General features: G+C 40.0%; 2 protein-coding genes across 10 annotated transcripts in view; one reads left to right on the forward strand and one right to left on the reverse strand.

Annotated features, from left to right (window-relative positions):
- The window catches only part of LOC131304250 (K(+) efflux antiporter 2, chloroplastic-like), a 38,322-nt gene that overhangs the window by 19,504 nt on the left and 3,247 nt on the right, over positions 1 to 15,571 (reverse strand). For all 8 annotated transcript variants that reach the window (XM_058331437.1, XM_058331464.1, XM_058331449.1 and 5 more), the window contains 7 exons: positions 15,308 to 15,479; positions 15,102 to 15,192; positions 14,452 to 14,588; positions 14,263 to 14,322; positions 14,039 to 14,158; positions 13,592 to 13,660; positions 12,996 to 13,061 (listed from right to left, as the gene is read on the reverse strand). In XM_058331437.1, coding sequence (XP_058187420.1) covers positions 12,996 to 13,061; positions 13,592 to 13,660; positions 14,039 to 14,158; positions 14,263 to 14,322; positions 14,452 to 14,588; positions 15,102 to 15,192; positions 15,308 to 15,479 — 715 coding nt within the window. The remainder of the gene's footprint in view (positions 1 to 12,995; positions 13,062 to 13,591; positions 13,661 to 14,038; positions 14,159 to 14,262; positions 14,323 to 14,451; positions 14,589 to 15,101; positions 15,193 to 15,307; positions 15,480 to 15,571) is intronic.
- On the forward strand, positions 272 to 9,046 carry LOC131304292 (uncharacterized). Of its 2 annotated transcripts, XM_058331498.1 has the most exons (4): positions 272 to 6,878; positions 7,003 to 7,812; positions 7,907 to 8,026; positions 8,120 to 9,046. In XM_058331498.1, the coding sequence occupies exons 1-3, from the start codon at positions 6,107 to 6,109 to the stop codon at positions 7,984 to 7,986; spliced, it is 1,662 nt and encodes a 553-aa protein (XP_058187481.1). In that variant the 5' UTR covers positions 272 to 6,106; the 3' UTR covers positions 7,987 to 8,026; positions 8,120 to 9,046. The 2 variants fall into 2 exon arrangements, with proteins under 2 accessions (XP_058187481.1, XP_058187473.1); XM_058331490.1 differs by having other exon boundaries at positions 7,907 to 9,046.

Here is a 15,571-nt window from a genome sequence, read left to right on the forward strand (position 1 = left end):
TCCCAAAAGCAAAAGCTCTGCTAACATATTAGATTGTAAATTGCCCCAAAAGTTTGAGCTGTTAAAAAATTGACCCAACAATTGATATCAAGGTACCTAACAGAAATAGCTATAATAGCAGTTACAGCTACCCTATGCAAGCTGATAACTATTGCTGAAGCCATTATTAACTATCACCCATTCCAGTTAGTAAACAACCAAAGTTAGCATACTGATGACTGATCACTCGCACAGACAAAATAAATAAATAAATAAACTAAAGGTAGCATCACATGCTCAACAAATGAGTGCAGAAGAAAGGACGATGTGGCAGTTTACCGTAACAGCTGAGGCTTTGATAACATACACATAACATCACGCTTAGCCTCTTTTTCTCTCCCTTCTCTCTAAACCTCTCACTCTCTACATTTGGCGGGAGGCAGAGGCGCCCCACCCCACCCCCCCCCCCCTTCTCTCTCTCTTTCCCTCCTTCTCACCTCTTCCGCTTCTCCTGTATCTTCGTTTTTGTTTCTTTTCTTATTCACAAAACTGATCGGCACTGGTAACGAGATGGGCAGCGGCAGTGGCTCTGGTGGATGATGGGATCTCTACATTTCCGATTTCTCCTGGCCGTTTATGGGGGCCGAAGTGGCGGTTTCTCGGCAATTGCTATTGGGGTCATGGACGTTTCGACGAGGTTGGTGATCTGGTATGGTTCTCACGGTTTCCGTCTTGTCCCTCTTCCCTTCCTTTTTTTCCAACCCCATACCCTCTGTCTTTTGGGTTTTTTCTCACTGAATCTCTCCTTGTCGCCCCCTTTCTCAGCCGTGCTCTCTTTCCGTTTAAATCTCCGGTCAGTCTTTCATTGCATGTCTCCTTGTCTCCCCCTTTCTCAGCCGTGCTCTCTCTTTCCGTTTCAATGTCTGGTCAGTCTTTCTCCTGGGTGGTCCGTTTTTGGCCCAACGGCAAGGTGGATCTGGTGGATTGGGCGACATGATCAGCATGGCTCCCCCTGTGGTCACTATTGCGTGCCTTGGTCCTTGCCTAACGGTATGGTTGAGCTTACGCGGCAGTTTTTAGTTGTTTTGTATACCGTTTTGTCTCTCAGTTGGGGTGGCCAATTGCGGCTTGGTGGTTGTCAGAGGCGGCTGTTAGGTGGTGATGGTGGTTTTCTGTTTGTTTTGATGGGCGGCGGTTTTGGGTGGCTATGTTTGAAGAGTTCCGAAAGTTTAGGCTTATGTTTTGGATTTTCTTGGGCTGGGCCTAGCTCACTCTGGTGGGTTAGGTTTCTTTTATGTGCTTTTTTTTTTTTTTTTTTAATGTTAAGTTAGGGTTCACTTTGTTATGTATTTGTTACTTAGGAGTATATTTGTACTTTTACTCTTGTCCATATAAATACAAAGTATGAGAGAGAGAAACCTAATTTTGGGTTGGCTCTCCTTTTCCCCCCAATTTCACATGGTATCAGAGCGATACCTGGAGACTCTTGAAGACGATCAGCATCCATCTCGTTGACCTTTACCCATCGATCGGTAAGGCTGGATGATGAAGACCCAGTACTCGCCGAACACCTACAACCACTTTCCGACACTGTACGACTACTCCTGACGCCGTACGACTCTCGTTGACCTTCACCCAGCCTTTTCGTACTTATACGAACTGGTTCGTATCTTCTGGGTTCTCTCGTTGTAGCAGCACCACAACACATCTACGAACCTGCTGTTCGGTTTTCTGACCACCAACAACCACCCTGAGCCTCGCCGGACCTACACCGGCCTTTCGGACCTTCACTGGACCTCCGGCAACTTTACCCAGTCGATTTCGTTGAGGTTTCAAGCCTATTCCAACAAGACCCAGCCTGTTCAAGCTCCTTTCAGAGCTTCTTTTGCTGCCTTGACTGCTGGAACAGTGCTAAGAGCTTGTGGGTACTCGTTTTGCCTTTTTGCTGGTTTGCGGGTGCTGGAATCTCTGTTTTTTAGGGTTGTTTTCTGCTGGGTGACATTTGTTTGCCGCTACTGTTGTGTTTTGAGACTGTTTAGAGTTGCATTTACTGGTTATTGTCTGCTTTGCGTTGTTATTCCTCTGTTGATATGTCGGAGGATCCTAAAACTGCTTCCGCTAGTGCCAAAAATGAGTTAAGTCATGTTGAGACTCTAGATAACTCTCCTCTTGATATTTTTCAACCAACAACTGCTGGACCAGAACTTGAGACTTGGAAATCACAAAATGCTTTGGCTATGACTTGGTTATTCAACTCTATGATAAATACTATTCGTCATACCTTCTTGCTTCTGGACACTCCATATACGGTTTGGATTACTGTGGCACAAACCTATTCCCGGAAGGGTAATGATGCCCAAGCTTTTGAGTTAATGAAGAGACTTAGGGGATTGGATCAACACAATCAATCCCTTGCTGTGTATTATGCTAAGTTGAGAGGAGTGTGGCAAGAACTTGATTATTATCGAGCCTTTCAAGCTGTTTGCACTGCTGATGCCACTACATTTCATGAGATGGTGGAGAAGGAGCACATTTATGATTTTCTTGCTGGCCTTGACATAGAATATGATCAGATTCGAGTGCAGGTGCTAGGCCAGGTTCTTTTTCCTACTCTTGGAGAGGCCTATGCATGTGTTCAACAGGAGGAGAGTAGACAAAGTACGATGGTTCATCCTCCCATTCCGGATCGCTCTGCCTTAGTTGACATTCCCTCTCTGTAAGGACCTGTATTTTTCGGATATTATTTAAAAGTTTTATAAATGTTAGAAATTGAGGAAAATGTGAAATCTATTGAGTTTATTTGATTTGGGGTTAATGTGTTAGGATTGCTATTTGAGGGAGTGCAAGTGTGTTTTGTGTGTGTACTAGTATAAAAAGGTGTGTGTGTATGTAGGAGATCAAATTCTCCCATCCCACTCTCTCTCCATCTCTCTCTCGGCTCCCTCTCACTCTCTTCCTCTCTCACTCAAAAATCCACCAAAACCCATACAAACCTACCTCCAATTGACCTTCTACCCACATTGTTGAGCTTGAATTTTGTGGGTTTTGGTCGGAGGAAGAGGATTCGGTTGATTTTGAAGTTTTCGGAGTCTAGGGCTTGATCAAATCGCGTGGGTTTCGATCCTTGACATGAGGTAGGGATTTCTTACTCTTGTTATGAGTTTATGTGATGATTATGTGCCTAAATCGTGCTTTAGTTCGTTGGATTTCAACTTTGTGCTCATTCTTGATTTTCTGCAAAATCACCCACTGTAATGCATTGGTACCGATACCTACTTTTTGAGGTACCAATACCTTAGTACCGATACCTACTTTTTGAGGTACCGATACCTTGATCTCTAATTGCTCTCTGGATTGGTTTGGTACGGATACCTATGTTTTGTGGTATCGGTACCCAGTGCTCAAAACACAGTTTTGAGAATGTTGAATCCCATTTGATTGTATTTACTCTCGATCACTTCTAACACACTCTAAATATTATCAAACCATCCCTAAACTTGATTACTCGGGTTCCAAAGATTCGTTGATCGTTCAAATCCCTTCGAAACTCGTTGAACGTAATCTTAGTACCGTTGTGAATGGAAATTGTACAGTAAGGTTGTTTAGGTGTACCGTAGGTTATATGAGGCGTTGTGGTGAGTGTGATGAGTCATCGTGAGTTTGGCTAGTGATCCGAAAGGTAACTTAGTTTCTCGTGTCCTTGTGATTTCATCTTGTTGATCACCCTAAACTCCTTGAGCTCTTGTTTCATGAGATTCAAGCATAGAGGCTAGTGGTTAGCGAGTCATAAAGTTACTTATGAGTTTAGCACATTGTGTAGAATGTGGTGTTATACTCGGGAAAGAATGTGAACTTGGGAAATGTTGTCTTCTTGTGTATGAGTTAATAATGCATGTGTGTATGTGTGAGTTGAGAATTTTGAATTGAGGGTCCTGCAACACAAGATGTGGTAATGCGGAGACTCTAGAGGGCCCACAATGCAAGGTGTGGTAATGCGGAAACCCAGGTGAAGAGAATTCACTGTAACGCAAGGTGTGGTAATACAGTTGAATGTCTCAAATGATGAAGGGAATTATGATTGACTTTTGAAGTTCATGTCGTTGTTTGGATTGTTTACTGCTTGAGATTGTGACCGTTAAAGAAAGAGATAAACGATTGATTCTATCGAAGTTTTCAAAAGAAAGGAATTTGGTTTTGGAATCCAACGGTATTCCTGAGCGAATCAACGGTTTCGGTATTTGGGCACAAATCAATGGATTCCAGCTATTCAAGCTCAAATCAACGGAATTTTGCCATTAAAGGTCATGTATTTCTGTACATTACATCTATTTGAAAACAAAAATGAACTTTTTATTATGAAGGATTATGATGATGGATGAAACGGATTTGATGACGAGTGATAAAGAAATGAGAAATGAGATTTTGGTGACGATATGGAAAATGAGAATGATAATGGTTTAGGCTTGGCAATGATTTGATAGATCCTTCATATAGGATGTCTAGAATCTCTTGATCTTAGCGAGTGATTGTCATACGTACCTTGGGCATAACCGTCATAGTTCTCTCACTCTGGATGCATAACTCATTATATTTTCTTATAACTTGTGTATAGATTTCTCTACTGGGCTAGTGTAGCTCAACCTATCATTTTCAGGTACATTGCAGGTCACTGTCATGGAATGCTTGGAGTACATGCTATTGTTACCGATTAAAGCTATTTTCGAAGAATACTTGTCTATCTTTGTGAACTAAATTACATGGTATTGTATTTCTATTGTGGAACTTTGCAATTTATTGGGCAAGTTTGTGGAATTGGGGACTGAATTATCTTTTGGGCTATTAATTGTAACTCCTGTGAGGATTTAAATCATCAAATGTTATAATTATTTATGTTTAAAATCGAGGGCGTGACACTCTCCATGGGATATTAAGTATAATTAAGGTCAAATTGGTGATAAAAGTGGCTCAGTTGATAAGGAATTGCTTTGGTGTGACTATTGCAACAAAACCAGGCATACGAGGGAATTTTGTTGGAAGTTGAATGGTCGTCACTCTCGTGGACGAGGCAGTGGTCGAGACGGCGCAGTGATTTAAAAAGCGCGTGAAGCGCGCGCTATAGCGCGAAGCGCAGCGCAGCTCAGCTTCTGCGCTTCGAAGAGAGGCGCTATAGCGGAGAACATCAAGGCGCACGTTATGGCACAAGGCGCAGAGGCGCACGCCTTTTGTTTTTGATCCAAAAATTGATCCAACGGTGCAAATTTTGCAGAAAATAGACGCAATGCACTGAATAATTTTGGCTTTTAAGTCTGATTTCAACCCTAATCGGCTAATCGATCAAAGACGATACCTACCCAGCACCAGCAGAGCAGCTTCAGCAACAGGCGATCGACGATCGATCGAGATTACAGCTTCCGGCTTCACTCTTCAGCGAGGTAACCTCCTCCGATCCTCCTCCTCTTCCTCCTCCAGTCCTCCTCCGGCGACATCTTCTGGACCTCTGGTTCTTCTTCTTTCTTCTTCTTCTTCTTCTTCTTCCAGTCCTGGGCAATTTTTTCTTTTTTCTTCCTCCTTTTTTTCAGTCGATTATGTCGACTGTTCCTCTCTCTCTCTTTTTTTTTTTCAGTCGATTCTTTTTTTTTTTTCATCTTCTGGAGTCTGGACCACTGTTTCTTTTTCTTTTTCTTTTTTTTTTTGTTTCTTTTTCTTTTTCTTTTTCTTCCTCTTTTTCTTTTTCATTATGTCGATTATGTGTTCATGGTATGATTATCCAGTGGGCTATTTCTTTTTCTTTTTTTACATCCTGGCTCCTGGACAATTTTTTTTGTTTCTTACTAGGCCAGTGGGCTGTTCCACACTTCCACTGTTTGTTTTTTTTTTTCCAGCAGCTATATGTGTTTATGGTATTATTTGTACTTGTTAATTGTAGATGACATCTGAAAATTCTAGTAAAAAAGACCCTGGTTGGAAGTATTGCGAAAAGGTTGATCCACACAATATACCAAGTTGAAATGTATATTTTGTAACGAAGTGAAAAATGGGTGTGTCAAGAATCAAGCAACACCTTGCAGAAGGAGCTAAAAGGAATACAGCGGCATGTCGCTGATGCCCACCTGAAGTTAGAGAGGAGATGAGGGAGTTTATACGTAAAAGGGATGAAGCAAATAGTCAAATTAAGTCTATACCAGATTTTGATGATGCAATGAATGATGATGATTATGACCTGGACTTGGACGATGATATTATTGAATCCAATCCCCGTTCTCAGAAATCTTCTACTCATGGAAGCACAGCCTCTGCATCTATTCATTCTAAGCCTAAGAAACCAAGAAACATAGGGCCTCTCGACACTTACTACACTCCTGAACTAGAGGTGGTGGTGGAAAATAAGAAAGTCAAGGGCAAACAGCCAAAAATTGATGAGAATGAACCATATAAGAAAATATTAAAAGACCGAGCTCATCAAGCTATTGCAAGGTGGATATATGATTGTGGGATACCTCTAAATGTTGTGAACAATGATAGTTTTGCGCCAATAATAGAGGCTATTGGGCAATACGGTCCGGGTTTGCCCCCACCAACTTATCATCAAGTGCGAGTTCCTCTTCTAAAAAAAGAGGTAGAACATGTTAACAAGTTGATGGAGGAGCACAAAAAGGACCAGGAACAATATGAGTGTACGCTAATGAGCGATGGGTGGACTGATAGGAAAAATAGAACATTGATGAATCTTTTGGTGAATTCTCCGAGAGGGACCATGTTTTTGAAATCTATGGATGCGTCTGGAATTGTAAAGGATGCAGAAATGATATATGAATTGCTTGATGGGTGGATGGAGCATATTGGAGAAGCAAACGTGGTTCAAGTTGTTACGGATAGTGCCGCGGCAAATGTGGCGGCAAGTGAGAATTTTAATTTGCTATTTGGTTGTGTTACTTACTTGAAGTTATGAACAATTAAAAATCACTTATTATTCTAGACTTCTAGTTCTAACTTCTAACACCACTTATTTATAACAATTACCAGGGAGGTTGTTGGAGGCAAAACGACCTCACTTGTTTTGGTCTCCGTGTGCTGCCCATTGCTTGGATTTGATGTTAGAAGACATTTTTAAGTTACCAAATTTGAAGACAACTTGGGAAAGGGCAATAATGATTCATGGTTATATGTATACTCGATCCTCTTTGTTGAATATGATGAGGCAATTTACCCAGAGGAAAGAGCTCGTTAAGCCGGCAAAAACTCGATTTGCAACCGCTTTTTTGACTTTGCAAAGGGTTTATGAACAAAAGGGAAACTTAAGGAAGATGTTTACTTCAGAGAAGTGGACCAATAGCAAATGGGCAAAAGAGCAAGGAGGAAAAGATGTAGAAAAAATCATGTTGATGGCCTCATTTTGGAGGAATGTGCTCCTTGCCCTCAAGTTCGCATCCCCACTTGTTAAGGTACTTAGATTGGTTGATGGAGAAGTCAAGCCTCCAATGGGATACATTTATGAGGCTATGGATCGGGCTAAAGAAACTATTGCAAATTCTTTCAATCAAAATAAGGAGATGTATGATGAGGTCTATAAGATAATCGACAAGATGTGGGAATCCCAATTGCATCGGCCTTTGCATGCAGCTAGTTTTTACTTAAATCCTGAATTTTTTTACAAAGATTCAGAGGCTTGCAAAGTTCCAAAAGTCATTGGAGGCCTATACAAATGTATCACAAAGTTGATTCCCAATATTGCTACACAAGACCTTATTTGTGTCGACTTGATGAAGTATGAGAGAGCTAAAGAACTCTTCGATAACGCAATGGCAAAGAGGCAAAGAAATACAAGGGCACCAGGTATCACCATGTTAACCTTAAACTAGTAACTAATTTAAATCCTAAGAGTTGCACTTTAAGAATGTTTCCAATATCAATATTCTATGGTGTGCAGCTGACTGGTGGGCCTCATTTGGTCATGACACTCCCGAATTGCAAAACTTTGCCGTCAAAGTTCTTAGCCCTTACTTGTAGTTCCTCGGGATGCGAGCGTAATTGGAGTGTCTTTGAGCATGTGAGCATATGATAATCAAGTTCATTCATTGACTTCCTTTAGTTATGTATGATCATGAATTTAAGTCCCTTGTATAATTAATTGTTAATGCAGATTCACACAAAAAAAAGGAATAGACTAGCTCAAAAGCGTCTCAATGATTTGGTATTTGTCAAGTACAATAGAGCATTGAGACGCTGATACCTCAAACATGATCGCATTGATCCTATATCCTTGAAAGATATTGATGAGAGCAATGAATGGTTGGTTGGGAAGACGGAGGAAGAAGCTGTGTTTGAGGGTGGTGATTTGAATTGGGATGATGTTGCTTTAGCTTCTGGAGCCGAAGAACCAAGGAAAACAACTAGAGTATCAAGTTCAAAGTCAACAGACTCAACACCTATCGCGAAAATGGCAAAACCAACTCCAAAGGCTAAGACTTCAAAAGGAAAGACATCTCTTATAGATGAGGTAATTGAAGAGGGAGAATGGGAGACGGATGATGAGGAGGAGGAAGATGTGGAATGATATAAATCAGAATCATCAGATGATGATGAAATTGAGGATGAAGTTCTTGGTTCTGAGAATGATGATCAATGTCTATGCATGACTCTTGATTTTATTGCCTTTAATCCTTTTGTTACGTCTCTCAGGCTAAACATTACTCCCTCCATCCCAAATTATTTGTCCGGTCCGTAAAACGATAACTTAAAAAAAATGCAAATTTTTAAAGAAAAAATTCAAACTTTTTTCACAAATTAATAGAACTTATTGACATCTAGTAAGTTGTTAAAAAAATTTTAAATTTTTCTTGCAAAAATCGTATTATTTTTAAGACTCCGTTTTGCGGACCGGACAAATATTTTAGGACGGAGGGAGTATTATACTAGCTTTTCATGGATGATATGTTATGTTTCGTGTTTGGTACTTTCGTTTAACCATTGACATGTTATATTTTATGACATTTGAAAGTTTTACAAGTGTTTGTTTGTGTTGAAAACTTGTTCTAATAAAATTTGCCTCATTGTGAAGGAAATTTTTTTTTTTGCGCCTCTGTGCGCCTTTCGCCATTTAAAACACTGAGGCGGCGGTCCTGTGCATTCTCATGCACATGTTTCGGAGTCAGCTGTTAACATGTTGCCTGACCCTATTGGTGCTCGTTTGCAAGTTCATGTGCCTAATACTTCCCAAAGTGGTGGTTCTCTTTCTCAAGGGGAGTTACAAACTCTCAGATGCCTAATGGCTAGGGTTGATTCTCCTTCTTCCACCACATCCTCGTACTTTGCTCATACAGGTATCCCAGCTCGTGCATCTACTGGTTCCTCCTCTCTTCCTTGGATAATAGATTCTGGTGTCACAGATCGTATGACAAGTTGTTCATCCTTTTTTGACTCATACTCTACATGTTCTGATAAGGATAAGGTCAAAGTAGCTGATGGTTCCCTATCTGCTATATCAGGGAAAGGTTTCATTAGCTACTCTCCAACCATTTCTCTTTCTTTAGTTCTCCATGTTCCAAATTTTTCTACTAACCTTCTCTCTATTAGTAGTCTTACCCATTCATTGAATTGCTCCGTGACCTTTTATCCTACACATTCTGTCTTTCAGGAGTTGGAAACGGGGAGAATGATTGGCAGTGGTAAAGCACATGGTGGTCTATACTTTTTAGAGTCTGCACCTCGTCCGTCTTTTACGCCCTTGTCATTGGGTCAAGCTCTTGAAGCAGATACGAGTTCAGCTCTTCCTTTATTGCATCAGCGGCATCGTAGATTGGGTCACCCATCTTTTGGGATTTTAGAAAAACTTTTTCCTACTTTAACTAAGCAATGTACTAGGAGTCAATTTTTTTGTGAAGCTTGTGAGCTGGCTAAACACAAACGCTCTTTTTATGCTCCTGTTAATCAAAGAAGTGATTCCCCTTTTACATTAATCCATTCTGATGTTTGGGTCCTTCCCCGATTACTTCTATTTCTGGTTATCGATGGTTTGTCACTTTTATTGACTGTTATTCTTGTGTCACTTGGGTGTATTTACTTCGTTCCAAAAATGAGGTTTTTTCATGCTTCAAATCTTTTCATTAGATGGTTCGTACTCAATTTGACACCAACATTAAAATCATTCGTAGTGACAATGGGACTGAGTACCTTAATGGGCTTTTTCAGGCATATCTTAGTGAGTATGGCATTCTTTTTCGAACAACTTGTGTTGGCACTCCACAGCAGAATGGGGTTGCTAAACAAAAAAATCAACACCTTGCTGAGGTAGCCAGTTCTCTCTTGTTCACCATGAATGTTCAAAAATTTTATTGGGGCAAAGCCATTCTTACTACAGCTTATCTTATCAATCGCATGTCATCCAGTGTTCTTCAGTTTAAAACTCCTCAAGTTTCTCCCTCGTAGTTCTTCGGTCTCTTCCCTTCCACCCAAAGTTTTTGGTTGCGTGTGTTTTGTCCATGCTCCTAAACATCCCAGTGGCAAGTTAGATCCCAAGGCTTGTAAATGTGTTTTCCTTGGCTATTCCCCTACCCAGAAGGGATATAAATGTTATGACCCTCACTCCCGTAAACATTTTGTTTCTATGAATGTCACTTTTTGGGAAACAACTTATATTTACCCTCTTTCCACTACATCTCTTCAAGGGGAGAATAATATGGAGGAAGAGATTTTGACATCCCGTAATCATCAGGAGTCGTGGTCTTACTTTCCAATACCTTATTATGGTGAGGGGAGAAGGAAAACTCTAGGGAAGAGCTAATATCTGAAGAAAGAGTAGAACATGATATGAGTGGCCGAGATGTCGATGACGATAGGCTTTACCCGCATAGGTTGCCTAACTTGCAGAAGTTTTCTCAACAGAAAAAGGGACAGCCTACCTGTGCGATACCACCTTGCCAATCACTATCACCTACTCTAGCTTCAATTTCAGTTTTTGATTCTTCGGCTGACTCTTCTAGTAAGGAATCATCCCTTGTTTCTGATGATCTTGATGCTCCTGTTGCTCTTAGAAAAGGAGTTAGAATATGTACTCAACATCCTATCTCACAGTTTGTTTTATATGATTGTTTATCCTCTTTGTATCGTGCATTTGTTTCCTCTCCCTCTTCCATATCTATCCCACAGAGTTAGAAGGAAGCACTCATAATACCTAAGTGAAAAGAAGCTATGGTAGAGGAGACGACAACCTTGAAAAAGAATGGCACCTGGAAACTAGTGTCTTCTCCGGAGGGAAAGAAATCAGTGGGTTGTAAATGGGTGTTTACAGTAAAACATAAAGCAGATGAAACGGTTGAGAGATACAAGGCGAGACTAGTTGCCAAGGGCTTTACTTAGACATACAGTATCGACTATGAGGAACCCTTTGCTCCAGTAGCAAAGATGAACTCTATTCAGACTTTGCTCTCTTGTGCTGCTATTTTTAATTGGCCTCTTCAACAATTTAATTAAAAAATGCATTTCTTCATGGTGACTTAGAAGAAGAAGTGTACATAGATATACCAACAGATTTCTCTTCCGCTGTTACTAAAGGGAAGGTGTCTAAATTGAAAAAGGCTCTATATGGATTAAAGCAGTCACCTAGAGCGTGATTTGACAGATTTCTCAAAGTTATGTTGAGATTAGGATACAGGCAGAGTCATGCAAATCATACCATGTTCATCAAGGGAGGTAACAATAAGATTGCTATTCTTATTGTCTATGTGGATGACATAATCATGACAGGCAATGATGTTGATGAAATACTCGGTCTTAAAGCTCGTCTTGCTCAAGAGTTCAAAATTAAAGACTTGGGATCTTTGAGATACTTTCTTGGGATGGAGGTGACCCGATCTGATAAAGGCATTTTTATCTCCCAGAGGAAGTATATTCTTGATCTTTTGGATGAAACAGGTACGTTGGGACGCAAACCTGCAGACTCTCCTGTTGACGCTAATCATCATCTTAGTGGAGATGTTGGAGAGCATACATATAAGGAGAGTTATCAGAGACTTGTGGGCCGTCTGATATACTTATCTCATACTAGACTAGATATTACATATGTCGTTGGAGTTGTTAGTCAATTTATGCATGAGCCACGTACAGTGCACCTGGATGCAGTTTACCGTATTTTGAGATATCTCAAATCAGCTTCAAGTAAAGGAATTTTGTTCTCCAATCATGGTCACCTGAGGATGGAAGCCTTTACTGATGCAGATTGGGCTGGTTCAGTGGATGATAGGTGCTACTTCTGGCTATTGCACCTTTTTTGTGGGAATTTGGTTACTTGGCGTAATAAGAAGCAATCAGCGGTAGCTAGATCAAGTGCAAAAGCTGAATATAGGGCTATGGCTCATGGCGCGTGTGAGCTTTTGTGGCTCCAAACCTTGTTGAAGGATTTTGGGATCTTTGACGGTGGTCCTATGAAGCTTTATTGTGATAATAAAGCGGCTATAAATATTGCTCATAATCCTGTGCAGCATGATAGAACAAAGCATATAGAAATTGATCAGCATTTCATAAAGGAGAAGCTGAGCCAGGGTTTGATATGTATGCCGTTTGTAAGGTCTGAGGACCAGTTGTCTTTACGAAAGGACTTAGTAGTAAGATCTTTCACCCCATTGTATTTAAGTTGGGCTTGATAGATATCTTTGCACCAACTTGAGGGGGAGTGTTAAGTTAGAGTTCACTTTGTTATGCATTTGTTACTTAGGGTATATTTGTACTTTTACTCTTGTCCATATAAATACAAAGTGAGAAAGAGAAACCTAATTTTGGGTTGGCTCTCCTTTTTCCCCCAATTTCACATATGATCTGAGCTTTTTACACCCACAAGTGTTATGGGCTTTTTCCCTTTAGGAGTGTTTGGGCTTTGTTCCCAACTAGCTGAATTTCCAACCTTTCGTTGGAATCCCCTTCCCCTTTCCCCTATTAATAAAATGTTACTTTTGCCGATAAAAAAAATACACATAATATTGTAACAAAATTTCTAATTTGCAAGAATTAGTAAGAATTGTTACCCCTCCTTTAGATGAATTTGGCGAAATAAGAGGTATGAGTATCAGCAAAACCACAACAGCCAAATCCTGGAGAAAATCAACAGAAACAAAGAAAAAGAAAATAAAGAACTGGCAATAAAACAATGGGATCAAGTAAAGGATACGCGCACACACACACATCGAAATGTGAAGTTACAAGGTGAAATAAGCCAAAGAAATGACAGGAGAGGATTCAAGAATCATCAAGGTGCAAAAACTTTTATACAATCACATGACACAATGGATGAGAACGTCCAGACCAATAAGGTACTTATCCACAACCTTCACTTATACCAATTCAAGTATCTTACGTGTACCAAACAGATTGGATGAGAATTCGATTCTACATCATAAAGGTGTAGCTAAGCTCCAAAATGTTCACCTTGAAGACAGAACTATGGGGCAGGACAGTTCTACATTTTGGAAGACAATAAAAGTCCCAAAAAGCAGGGAAAATGAAATTCATCATGGCACAAGCTGCTACGTCAAGTAGGACAATTATGGAAGAACCAGTGGGTTTTGATCATACAAACTCATCAAACATCCAAGACAATGTACTTTTCAGACCATATTGATACCTGGAAAAGCAAAACAGAAAATGTTGCTCGTCCATGGCGTGACGTACTCTCTCCTCGTTCCTGCAATACCTGCAAAGATATCCCAACCAACAAATGAGGTAAAAACTTCACCTGACCAACCAACAAACAGAGAGGACTTGAATCATTGCACTTGAAATGTCAGGATTTACTCCAAACCAATGCATCACAAAGATGTATATCTCGCATTAGCGAATTCTTAATGACAATTATTTATGGTCATGAGAGAAATTTTTCCTTTTCTAGGGCAAAGTACCCACTTTTTAAGGCAGTGAATTAAAAGCTCAGGAAATTTCCAAACATGTTGTTTTTGAGCCAAAATGCATTCAATGAACAATTACTAATTCAAAGGCCAACTTCTGCAGCAAACAACATTTTACCACCAATCATAACAAGTGGGACACTCAGCTAACTGCTCATTAAATTTACCTGAAGGACAACAGCCGTGGAAGATAATGCCAGACCATTGCCGATGACAATTGCAGCAGGACCAGGTTGCCCAGCAATAAAGTGAGCAACTAAGCCAACCCCCACCGCTGTCACCGAGACCTGCATTTGTGAAGCACAATAGAGAGAGCAAAACCAAGATAAATGTACATAACTTGAACTAATATTGCTGTCTTGATGGAAATGAAATGAAGTTTTCCAATCACCTGAGCAGAGCCCAATCCGAAAACATATTTCTTCATTGAACTCAGTCTTTCAACGGAAAGCTACAAAATGATGAAGAAACGCCAGAGTATTATTTGTTTTTTTTAAATAGGGGAGAAATGTGGAGGTAAATAGAAACAGTTTCATATCCTTCTCTAAGGAAACTAATTTCATGATATTATGGATTCTACCTCCAGGCCAATATTAAACAGCAAGAAAACAACTCCAAATTCAGCTATCGCCTTTGTCCCGTGTACATGACGAATAATAGAGAGACCATACGGCCCAATTAAGATGCCCGCAGCCAAATATCCTAGAACAGGACTGCCTAGATATTGCAACAAAAGAAGATAAACCATCAATGAAACGACATGAAACCCAGACATATATTAGAGGGAATGAACCAGTAATTGCACGCCACACAGATGATTGTTAAGTCCAAGAACAGCATGATTCTTCTTGAAATAGAATGACAGAAAAATAAATTTTCACTGATAAAAAAAAAAAAAGACTATACAACTTCCAGTATAAGTTATGAACATGACTAACAGAAGAAAAGAAACATGAGCAACAAAAAGATCGAGCAAAATAATCACAACGAAAAAATCGCTGTCATTGCATATGCTATTGTATGTACGTTACCTTCATTCATGCACCTATCCAACTGAATCTTGAAAGCAAGCCATGGGAGATACATACATTATTGTATGAATGAATGTACAACTTCCACAATAATTTATGAAAGCATAAGACCATGACTAACATAACAAATACCATCTTACACTATAAAGAAGATGAAAATGAGGCTTGTGTTTCACAAGAACAGATGAGATTCAGTTACCTCCAGGAATCTTCTGAAATATAGGGACAAATATGACACTTGCAAGCAGCAACCATAACATGTCAAATAGAGAAGCTTCCTCCGCATTCACCTAAAAAAGTTGAAAACTCAATCATTAGGACCGAAACAAAACTTCATAATTAGCTAGTATCAGTTCTAATGTTTGAGTGACAAGCAGAGTAAAAAGAGGACTTTTAAGCACATGCCTCTTGATGAGGAACCATCTCCATTAGCTTCCTAGCTCTGTTAGGCAATTTGCGTATTTGACGAACTAGAGGCTGTGCATTTGATGAGACTTCGTCAATACTAGTGGTAATGATGTCTGCTTGTAGGAATAGCTGGCTAATCCTCTCTCCTCGATCAACATAAAAGGCCATCCTGTAATATATGAAGCAAGTCTCCTTCATTTCATGCATATAATAATCTGGTTACCTAAGTGCAGTATCAACTGATGTTTGTAGCGATACATG

Source organism: Rhododendron vialii, chromosome 1a, assembly GCF_030253575.1.
Source record: "Rhododendron vialii isolate Sample 1 chromosome 1a, ASM3025357v1".
NCBI lineage: Eukaryota > Viridiplantae > Streptophyta > Magnoliopsida > Ericales > Ericaceae > Rhododendron > Rhododendron vialii.

Coding starts and splice junctions, on each gene's coding strand:
- LOC131304292 (XM_058331490.1), top strand. CDS start 6,107: ATGAGGGAGTTTATACGTAAAAGGGATGAAGCAAATAGTCAAATTAAG. Junction 6,879..7,002: donor CGCGGCAAATGTGGCGGCAA/GTGAGAATTTTA, acceptor AACAATTACCAG/GGAGGTTGTTGGAGGCAAAA. Junction 7,813..7,906: donor AAGAAATACAAGGGCACCAG/GTATCACCATGT, acceptor TATGGTGTGCAG/CTGACTGGTGGGCCTCATTT.